This window comes from Epargyreus clarus, unplaced genomic scaffold, assembly GCF_041222505.1.
Source record: "Epargyreus clarus isolate Ecla_fem2 unplaced genomic scaffold, WU_Ecla_fem_2.2 ptg000012l, whole genome shotgun sequence".
NCBI lineage: Eukaryota > Metazoa > Arthropoda > Insecta > Lepidoptera > Hesperiidae > Epargyreus > Epargyreus clarus.
This window is the reverse complement of record NW_027332220.1, coordinates 487340-499186: the sequence shown is the minus strand read 5'-3', so window position 1 is coordinate 499186 and position 11847 is coordinate 487340. Positions and strand designations below refer to the sequence as shown.

General features: G+C 37.4%; 1 protein-coding gene across 3 annotated transcripts in view; it reads left to right on the top strand.

The window, feature by feature from the left end:
* LOC140746040 (calcium/calmodulin-dependent protein kinase kinase 2) overlaps positions 1 to 11847 on the top strand; it is a 216432-nt gene that overhangs the window by 176714 nt on the left and 27871 nt on the right. For all 3 annotated transcript variants that reach the window (XM_073078021.1, XM_073078024.1, XM_073078022.1), the window contains one exon: positions 10655 to 10841. In XM_073078021.1, the coding sequence (XP_072934122.1) occupies positions 10655 to 10841 (187 nt within the window). The remainder of the gene's footprint in view (positions 1 to 10654; positions 10842 to 11847) is intronic.

Sequence of the window (11847 nt, the reverse complement as noted above, 5' to 3'; positions counted from 1 at the left end):
AATAGGTTTGGGGGTGGTGCCTCCAGAATCGATCCACAAAGGGTTCTACCACCTTAGAATATAAGGGTAGTACCCTTCAAACCGAAACAAAGTAGCACGTAGCACTGACTGGCTTGACAGGAGTTCTACCACTAGTTAAATTAAAGTATAATTTAAATTTAATTTTATAAAAAGCTAAGTTAAATTATCACTTTACCCCGACCCGCGTGGCGGAGCGGTTACCATGCCGGTCTGACGCGCAGAGGGTCCCGGGTTCGATCCCCGGCCAGACAAATTTCTAAATAATGAATTTAGATTTCTGTTTCTGGGTCTGGGTGTTTGTGTATTTGTCTCTGTGTGTCCATAGCACCCACGATACAGGGAATTCTAGTGTGGGGCTGTGAGTGTAGAAAGCGTTTTATTTATTTATTTACTTTAAATTAAAATAGAAATATCTAGTTTTACTAACACTAAGGCATCAATTATAAATTTTACAATGTATCTGTGTAAATTGTAACGTGAAACAGTAAAATTGTAATTACATTCTGTCATTGTTAAGCTCCAAATTTGACGAGTATGTTGTTTTTAATCACGAACTATGTAATTACTTTGCTAACAAGTTTCATTTGTATCATGTTTGTACTGATTTGTAAATTGTAATTAATTTTGGTGAAACTGTGAAATTAATTTCTTTCTTTCTAACAAGGTTCACAATATTTGAAATTTGAAAATTAATTTGTTTTATCTACACACCAGGGCCTCGCCTATTTCTGTCTTATATACCAGCTGTGTTAAGCATTGCTGTGTTCTGGTTTCAAAGTCGTAAGGCAAAGACACTTTTTAATTAATGGTAAGTGGATACTACCGCCCATGAACATCTGTAATTAACCACAAATAAGAAGTCATTTCATTTGATGACTAAATTGTAAAATCTCGTATAAGTGTAGTAAAAGTGGGTTGTCAGATGGCAGAGGCGTCGTCTTCTGGGGTCGCGGGTGGCTAGAGTTTGGGGGGCGCTCGAACCGCCCGGTAAGAGACCCCGGGAAGGACAGCGGTATGTGTGACCGCATACCATCGTACACACTAGATGTTTTGGCGAGATTAATACTCATCAGGGTAGACCCCGACGGGGTCTGATGCTTAGAGGACTCCGGTTGCGTTTCTTTGGAGATCCAGGAGTCCTCAATGCAGCGTCGAGGACGGTCACCAGGGGGTTTTAGTGCGGTACATAACCCGGTATTTCTCCCACAGCACCGAGTACCTTTTGAAGGTTCCCCCTTGTTAACAAAAAAGGACTCTTAATCACATGTATCACTGCGGATGTCAGAGCTCCTCACAGTTTTGATGTTTATAATCAACTCCACGTACAATTTTACACACAACGTAAGTGTTTTACACACAACGTTTGTAACGTACGTACAAATATCGAAATTTCTAATAGAAAGACATTGTCAAAAGTCAATCTGATAGGTAAAACACTGGATAGATTATTTATCAATAACGCGTAAAAGTTAATTACATTATTTTCAAAAGTAAAGCCAGCCACAGACATAGTTCCCGAGTCGTATCTAGTGTACTGTCCCAGGTGTGGTAATTAAGGTAACTGTTCGGATAATGGGCCAGCCTCATTCATCCCGTTAATTCAATTAGAGCTTAACTTTCTGTACCAATTAGTTAGCATGTATAGAATCTGCTCTATACAATGTGCTAGTCGGCAAAGGCGTTGTAAAGCGAGATGACCTCACCTGGGGAGAGATCTAACGGACCCACAGTTAGACTCAATTCAGAAATTATGTCTACATATATAGATTACAGCTATGTATTTAACCAATCGATAGATAATCGATAATATCGAAGATTTGTATGGCGAGAATATAATCTGGATAAAAAATCTGGAGGCACGGCAGTGCCTCCGCCAAGTCGAGCAAAATCAAAAAAGGAGTAACTATCATTTCTAAAATCCATTCAGAATTTTGACCCTTCTGTGACATCATTTTCGTTAAAAAATTAGTTTGTTACTTCTAATTACTTTCTAGAATTTAATTGCTATTAGCACTATTCGACATGGCACAAAAGCACTTTTGTGTTCTAGTTTGCAGGGTGTGGTAAGACAATTACACATATATTGCAACTTAGTTTTCAAGGGAGCATAAAATCTATGATAACCTCGAGTTAATTACAGATTTCCACGATCCGCAATGACTACTTGCCTACATATTATAAACAACTAGTTGACCCGGCAAACGTTATTTCCATATAAATAAAAAATGTTAAGGGTGAACAACCCTTATCACTAACCTCAGACCTACTGAATATGCATATAAAATTTGTTGAAAATCGGTAAGGCCGTTTCGAAGGAGTACGGTAACTAACATTGTGACACGAGAATTTTATACATAAGATAAAGTTATAATAACTTAAACTAAATTAAGAAAACAAATAAAATATTTACAGTAATCAAAAAATAACTAAAAGTTATAATAAATATAATAAATGAGCCAGATCGCTGCCCCGCGGTAGTGTACCCAAGACACTAGCAGCATTACCTCGTTGTATTGCCAAACTTATTTGTTGACCGAGGTAAGCTCCAGCTCTTGGGTCACCAGTAATATACATATGGTAATAATGTATATATGGTAGTATATATAGTAATATATGGTATAATATTGTAAATAATTTTAATATTTTGTTCAATAAAGCGTTATAGTACAAACAAAAAGGTAAAGTTTACGTTATGAGTTATGACGTAATTACCCACTAAGAGAGAATTTTCAGAAATTCAACCCCTTAGGCAAAACGAGGGAGAAAAGTTAGGAAATGAGTCCCTTCACTAGAGAAGGGTTGCAGTTCGGTCTAGACATATATTAATAAGATGCACCCCAATATATTCGACCTTACAGACAGACATACAGACTAACTTTTTATTACAATAAAGTGTAAATTTCCTACGTTATACAAATATAGTTTTATGAGATAGAAATGGCAAACGAATACACACTGTGAGGGTATATTTTCATTGCAATACTTTTTTAATTATTTTATGTTAATAAGAGTCTTTTTATTTAGTGATGACTAGCAATCTAGCGGAAAACTCGTATATAAGAATGAACGATAATATATTGTTTAGAAAATATGTCAGAGAAAATAAATAATATAGAAAAGAAGAATAGCCTTTCAGGAATAATCAGCTTACAGTACCCTAGCTATGAGTTTTCGAAACATCCCACAATTTTACGTTACGTTTACTCAATTCATTATTCTGTTCCGTTTGCCTCAGTAGACTGAAACGTAGCAATAAGTAAGTGCTCAAGTCTTTTTGTCTACCTCACATGTTCGCAAAAAAGGGGGAGAAAATGGTGCTTTATGTTTAAAGCACCATTTTGTCAATTTAGACATTTAATGTTACGTTACTGACACTATAATTCTGATACAATCCGCTATGGGCGCTGATTGGAAATTGTATGGGCAAATACGTAAACAAATACCAAAACAGTCGTATTTATCAAAACGTAAAACTCATGGTAAGGGTACAGGTTATCTACCTGAAACCGATCACTGATGCGTTACCACTAATGAGTACATACTATGATAGTTAGCTCATATTTCAGTCAATCGGCAACCACACACTTCCATCGAAACCCAGTACTGCTTCACATTAGAAATAGGCATACCGGTATTTTTTTTTAAATAATAATTTTGTCTTCCCGCTGATATTGCTTCCACCGCCTATCAAAATAGCTGAAAAACTATGTATTTCATGAACAATAACATAAAATTACAACTATCTAAAATTAGTTAACTGGCTAAAATAAATATTTAAATTTCTACTACTATTTCTTTACGTTTTTCTTTTATTTTGACTATTTTGTCTAATTAAAATAATAAATTAATAAATCCTACTTGAAAAAGAGGATTTAAAACTTAAAAACATTACGTCAATTTCTAAACGTGTTTTTGTCTAAAATACACATCTAAATACACATATTTAATCCTAAGTAAAGGAAGTTAAATCCATATAACGATATTAATAAAGACACGAGCATAATCAGGTTACTTTAATATAATATTCAGCCCCTTTGAAGGTATTATTGGGGGACTGATTGTTCCGTTCAAGGGAATATGTACTTTATTGATTCCTTGTTAGCGCTCGGGATCTTAAATGGATGTTCGTCATTGGGCGCTTCTTTACAGTGACGACAACGACACGGCAACGGCACGACAGATATCCTAACCGATATTATAAATGCGAATGTGAGTTTGCTTGCTACGTTTTCACGCCTTAACCCTAGTTAAGGCGTGAAAACGTAGCATAGTCCGCTCTGATTATAGAAATGAGTCGCGTCGCCAAAGCAAACTTTACAACTACATCTGCTCGGACAACTTCAGAGTGGACTAGCAGTTTGGCGCGGATTATACCTACATAACCAATTGTCATGAAATTTTGTGCACACGTTGTCGGGGGTTCCCAACATTTTTAAATTGCGTATTAAAAACGGGCATAGATCGTTTCATCTATTTATCTATCTTAATTTTTTGGTTCTAAAATGTTTTTTCGATTATTTATGGCACATAGATCCCTCTTGGGAGGGTCACATTACCTAGATAAAAAAAAACTTAGTTTCATGCAGATGGGGGTACACACGCTAATTTCTTATATTTGTATCTATAGCCGGCGCTGACAGAACTGTCAGGATTTCGTCTCGGGACGTATAATATAATTTATATTTATTACGGGGGTCCTGGGGACCTATTTGGAAGTCGCGAGTGTGTGTGCATCACGGTCGATCGGTCGCCGAAGGGAGCACCGCACAGTTCTACGGTATTTATACATTTATTCACCTACATTATTGTTTCTAGCGCACAAGGGTTCCAAATTATATCTCGGATTAGAAACCAGCGACCTAAAACTCTACATTTTGGTAAGTTCTGACGGCATCAGTACCGTGTGGTGCTGTTGTCATCCCAACGAATAAGCGCACATTGTGCTTATAGTCGACACTGACAGAATCGGTGCCGTGCTGTGCCGTTGTCGTCCCTGTAAAGAAGCACCTGGTGAAGGCTTTTAGTTCCATTCCACTTGACACACCTCCGATAATTGTGCAATATTAGCGTGGATGCTCATGGCTCAGTGGTAACGGTGAATGGAAATCGATGCGCTAAGTATCAAGGGTTGATTTTGTTTTATTGTCGAATAAAATTAATGCGAATGCATCAAATTAAATCATTTGTTTACGTAAATTGCTATAGGTACTTCTCTTTTATTTATAACCCATACAATACAATAAAACAGCATATTTATTAGTATTGTTAATTGGTATTGTAAATATAAAGTCTCTGGCCAAGTGCGAATCGGTAAACTTCGCATACTTTTGAGAACTCTTCTTCCTAAAAAACTTTGAGATATTTCTCATTATGTTTCCTTTCACTATTGTAGCAAGTAATAATTAATTCCTAATTTACGCATAATTTTGAAAATAGAAGTACTCACTTAAGATTCGAACCTCGATTGAGAAGCCGAGTTCCAACCACTAAGCTATCACTTACAGACAGCACACAACTTAAACAGAAGCAAAAGCATATAATTTTGTCCAGAAAATCCTTATATAACGTAAATGCATACTAAATAAGAATTTTTTAACATTCTTCCCCTAAAGAGCTCAATACATAATCTCGTATGAATATAACATTTGCCTTAAAACGTCAAAATACATTATTAAAACGGAATGTGTGAGCCTTTCAGACGAATTCCCTCTTACAGTCCTTTATATCATACATAAAGTTAAGTAACCTAGGACCTAAAGTCATAAACCTTATAGTCTCAAGGACCTTTTACACTTCTTTTTTAAAATGTAACTTATTTTTGTTAACGAGGGGGGAACCTTCTATAAGGTATCCGGTGCCGTGGGAGCGACACAGGGTTATGTGGGACTTTTACCGCACTAAAATCCCCCGGTGATAGAGGACTCCGGGATCTCCAACGGAACGCAACCGGAATCCTCTTGGCGCGTTGCCCCGTCGTGCTCCGCCCAGATGAGCATGACGCTCGCCACACCGTCTGGTGTGTACGACGGTATGCGACCACATATACCGTCGTCCCTCCCGGGGTCGCTGGCCGGGCGGTTTGAGCTCCCACTCTTGCCGTCCGCAACCGCGGAAGCCCCCTTTTAGTCGCCTCTTACGACAGGAAGGGGAATCCATAGCTTTAATCGTGTCCCGGAACTACAGGGACATATGAAATGTAACTTCGGAGGCATCACTACCACACCTAATTCTACCTAATAAAAGCAGTGTTAAGCGCTGCTGTGTTTGAAGTACGTGGTAAGAGAGAAATACTTATCCGAGGTGTTCCAACTTAGACCTCAGGAGTAGCGGCGCATCTGTGGCCGACCTCAGATAGGAATATTTATTCCTATGGGGGGTTAATTACAGATGTCCATGGGCGGCAGTAGCCACTTACCATCAGGTGGACTGCATGCTTGTCTGCCACTCCTATATTAAAAAAAAGATATAGTTATCTGAGGCGTTCCAACTTAGTCCTCAGTTGCAGCAGAGTAGCAGCACATTTGTTACCAACCTCAGGCAAGGATCTAATTTTATCTGGGATTGATTCCAGGCGTCCATGGGCAACAGCAGGCACTTACCATCAGGTGAACTGCATGCTTCTTTGCCTCATCAATATTACATTAAAAAATTATAAATTTGTATTATACCAGACTAAATTATGTGGTGAAGACATGATATTCCAGGCCCAGCCCTTCAAAACTGTATTTCGACACCACTGCTCCAAAATGTCTAAGGGCAATTAGCCTTCACCTATCCCGTGCCCTTATGACTTTTACAAAGAACACAATATACCAAGGTACCAGACGATACTGTTACAAGCGTAATGTTGACATAAATAAATTAACAGGTAGGTTCAGCTTGCAATTTGGAAAGAAAATGGCTTTTTTATATATTTAAATGTATTTTTTGTATAAGACTGGAGTAGCAAACGAGTAGCAGTCCACCTACGGGTAAATACCGCTCATGAATATCTGTGACGATGTCCATGGAGCCATTCCTGAATAAATATATAATAAATAAAAAACCAGAGTCATATATACCAGCTGTCATGCAGTCATAAGGAACCGTAAAACTATAGACTGCGGCTGCTACTCCTATATTATTAAACAAACTTTGGCGCGCTCTCCAGCCCAAACTCTGTATCGAAATTTAACATGTTTTTGGATTCGTTTCAATCGTGGGAGTAATATAGGCTACATACATTATAAATTTCAGTCGGGTTTTGTTTTACTTGTAATAACAATCGTCTTGTTATTGTAGTTATAGCGTGAAGTAGCATAATAGTTACGAGTACAGCAACAGCGTAAACACCAATTTTGACACAATTCGTTCACCGTCTAAAGAAATACTTCTAACTATTGTAGAACAATTCCATCCTGACATTTCCTTTGTCTGAAACAAAGACGAAGTAAGTGAAGGCGTGAGTTGTCAAAGCTAAGTGGGACGGACCAAATTGGTGTTTGCATTCTAACTAAAAATCGCACGGAAAATATACGAAAGCACGAAATAAAATATTTCTGTAAAAGAATGAAACAGAGAAATATTTTTTTCGTGTTTTTTTTTGTAATAACAGAGAAGCAGACGAGCATGCAGTTCACCTGAAGGTAAGGGCTACTACCGCCCAAGAGCATCTGTTATCAACCCCAGATAAGATTAGATTCCTACCTGAGCTCGGCCGCAGATGCGCCACTACTCCTGAGGACTAAGCTAGAACTTACCACATCTTTCAAATCAGAACGCGGCAGCGATTAAGAGACTGCTGTTAAGAGACAAAAATAGGTGTGACGGTGGTGCCGCCGGAGTCGAACCACAGAAAGTTCTACCACCTTCAAAATAGCGTAAAAAGTAATAACAAATGTAAATGCATGTATGTGTGTATCGAACAGACCCACAAGGAGATAATCACCCTGACTTAGAATAGAAACCAATTTTATTTTGAAGATTGGCCTGAACAGGAATCGAACCCTGGACTGTACTTGTTTAACTAACCTGTTGTGGATGGTGGTATGCCTGAAAGTGTACCTAATGCTCTTAAAAGTGTAATATTTATAAGGTGTGTTTTTTTTACCCCAGTATTTTTAGTTTATAATATAAGCCGCCGACGGGATCGAACCTGGTGCTCTTTTCAGACCAGTCAGAGCGCCACCAAAAGAAGTACTTCTTCATTTTCCAAGTACGTCACAAAGCAAGTTGCTAAAGTGGATCTACCTAAAATTAACGACGAACGAAAAACGAAACGAAAAAAATGTCTGGGTATTTTTAGGGTTCCGTACCCAAAGGGTATAAACGGAACCCTATTACTAAGACTTCGCTGTCTGTCCGTCTGTCCGTCTGTCCGTCTGTCACAGGGCTCTACCGCTTAAACCGTAATAGCTAGACACATGAAATTTTGACAGAGGAGGCATAACGGTGGCAGCTATAACAACAAATACTAAAAATAAAATAAAGTTGAATATTAAAGGGGGTCTCCATACAACAAACCGGATTTTTTCGGCATTTTTCGATCTAACTGTTAAACTGTACTAAGAAGACAGTTGAATTTTTTATAATACGTTAACTACTATAACTGGTACTATAATAAATACAAATAAGAACCATAAAACATATTTTAATATACTTATTTTAATTTTATTATACTTTGATTACGTATAATCGTCGTCCCATTGTCACCGCAACGCCACCTATTTGTGTGTTATATAACTAAGTATTGTTGAAAATCATAAAATGAATTAAAATAATGAACAATTGGTAGTACGGAAGCCTCCATGTGCGAGTTCGACTCGTACTTTTATTAATAATTATTAAATAGTTACTTTTTATTTCCTGCTTGTCTAAATTTGTCCAGACATTTACACTGCTATGCCATAATCATAATACTCTTATATGAAAATTTGTTCTACATTTAGTACACCGTATTTACAACTAAAGTTCCTACCAGTATGTACTACCTCATGTGTTTAAAAACAAGAATATATAAATTTCAATGTTAATTCCGTCCCGAAATAATTTAGCATGTTATGAGCGAAGTTATGTCAGAATTTTCATTTTCCTTTTCGTGTACATTTCTTAAAAATCAACAATTAATACTCTCAAATAAAATAATGCTCTACATAACAGTAAGAGAGAAAAGTGAAATGTAAATAAGAAAATATTTCCCGAGTAGTACTGAACTGTTTGCTCACTGACAATATTCTTGTTTCACCGCAGGTGAGTAGCGACAAACTATAACTACTAATACCGCAAATAGGAAAATGATGACGTAAGCTTAGAGAATCTTAAAGACATAAAGATATAATAGAGGTTCTCAAGCTTACTTGATGTATCGCCCTCTAGATTATCTCGCGCGATTGCGGCAACATCGATGGTTTTTTATCCCATAACAACAGTGTAAAACTGTCGCGTAACTGGGGTTTAGTAGAACAGAAAAACTACTTTGAAGCAGTGATAGGAATAGCCTAGTAGTTGAAACTTGGGCTGAGAGGGGGGTTCTATCTCACCTTTGATTTTATAAAATCTTAATAAAACTTTATAAAACAATATCCTACCAATTTACACTTGGTCAGCACGGTGGACTATGGCCTGAACACCTCTTGACAACGACTATATTATTTGACATTCCAACTTAGTCGTCAGACGTAGTAACGCATCTGTAACTTAGTAACGCGACTTCAAACGACTCATGTTCTATGAAACTGCACTAAAATAAAATATAGGTTAGAAGCGAGTAAAGTTTTAATCGCTTCTCGATAACACACCGCGATGCGACAAGTCGGTTAAGTGGGGAATTTTATTCCGAGTTACGTGACTTCATATTTGACGTGAAATTCCCGACTGCTTTTGACGAAATAAGATATTTATATGCATGGTCCAAGCATTGAGCAAATATGCATAGCTGCAACTGAAATTTTTATTAGAGTAAAATCTAAGTTAACTGAGAAAACTCCTAGATTTTTCGTCTTAGCATATCTTTGGGGAGGGATGATATTTATAAATTTAACTAGCCCCTTCTATTTACATTATAATAATGGGCTTATGAGGGGGTGGGAATTTAATTAGGGTGTGGTATTCATCGGAACTGCATGCTCGTTGGCTACTTGAATCTTATGAAACACTTTATAAGTTACATCGTATAATATCAACTAACTGTGAGTACAAGTCTCATCAAAATCGATCTAGGCGTTTCGGCGGGCAGCATGAACATTAACAAGCAGAAAGACAGGCAAAAGTTTTAATATCTTTTTGTTATAAAAAATCTGTATACTTTAATATGCAATTAGTAAAAAGCTGTTTGAAATTAAAATGTTATATAAATATTTAGTTTTAATCTAAATTTAATATAATTTTAATTTTGAAGATTGCTGTAAGATATATATTTGACTTCGACATGTAGATTGTAGAGTACTTAATTAAAGGATGTAATAATGACCAAGATACATCAATTTTGCACACCCAATGATCTACCACATAAGGTAGGTACTTGTTATAAAGTTAAGATCCTTTTAAATACTATGTTCTAACAAATAAATGATTTGATTTCTATTTAAACAAATCTGTATGTAAAGATGATGAAGTTGATGATGAATAACGACTGCTTAACTTCTTAATTCTCCAGGCTATCAACACTGACGGGCGACAGGTCCACGCTCCTCAAATCGCACGCAGCGAAGTCGGCGGAGTGCAGTGGGCAGGGTTCCCCCCGGGCCAGACGCGTCCCCAGGGAGTCCCGGCGGATATCCCTAGCCCAGGCCGCTGGGTACGTCCAGCTGAACCAGTACAGACTGCTCGAACCTATTGGTCAGGTGAGGATTCCATCCGGGTTTTTATAATATAATATAGGAGTAGCAGACCAGCATGCAGTCCACCTGATGGTAAGTGGCTATGGACATCCGTAATCAACCCCAGATAGGATTATATATTCCTACCTGAGGTCAGCCACAGATGCGCTGCTACCCCTGAGCACTAAGCTGGAACGCCGCGGAATAGTAAGTCTTCTTTATCACACCAAAGGTCTTGAAGGGATAGATGTGGTTTAGCCTACTTCCTTATTACAGATGTAAATGGAATATATAACATTGAACATGACCCTTTGTGGTTCGACTCCGGTGGCACCACCGCCACACCTATTTCTGCCTTATAACAGTTAAACGCTGCTATATTATGGTTTGAAGGGTGTGGTAATGGAGACATGCTTTTTCGAGGCATTCCAGCAGTCTGCTACTCTTCTATTTTAAATAATAAAAACATTAAGCTGTCATGTGTGGATTGATTTCTGTACTGTATATGGAAATATTTATCTTAAAATTCATGTATAAATTTACATTTATCTCTAATTCTCTTGTAAAAGCTATGCTAATCAAGAATAATGTATCCATAAAGGTGAATAGTTTGTATGTTCTAACATAAATTTATTCATCTTACTCACGAATCTGAGACATACATTTCAATTTGTATTTCCATGAATAACTCAATAGCTAAGTGTAAGTTATTAGTTCAGACAACTTGAACATGTTTCCTTTGAAACATTCGCGGAACGACGTAGCACGCCGCTCTTGTTAAGAATTCATCAAAGCTTTGACATATGCTACTGGAAATGTATAACCACTTACTATTCAATAACGATTTATGTGAAACGTGGTAGTTAGGAAGTCGACCTGGCGTTCTCCGCTTCTCTGCTTATAGATGTCATTGAGAATTTCTGACAAACACAATTCAGATTTGAAAGGTGGCAAGGAGACGTTTCAAATTAGCCCTCAGGAGGAACAACGTATCTGTGGCCAATCCCAAGTAGGACTGTTATCTGAGGGT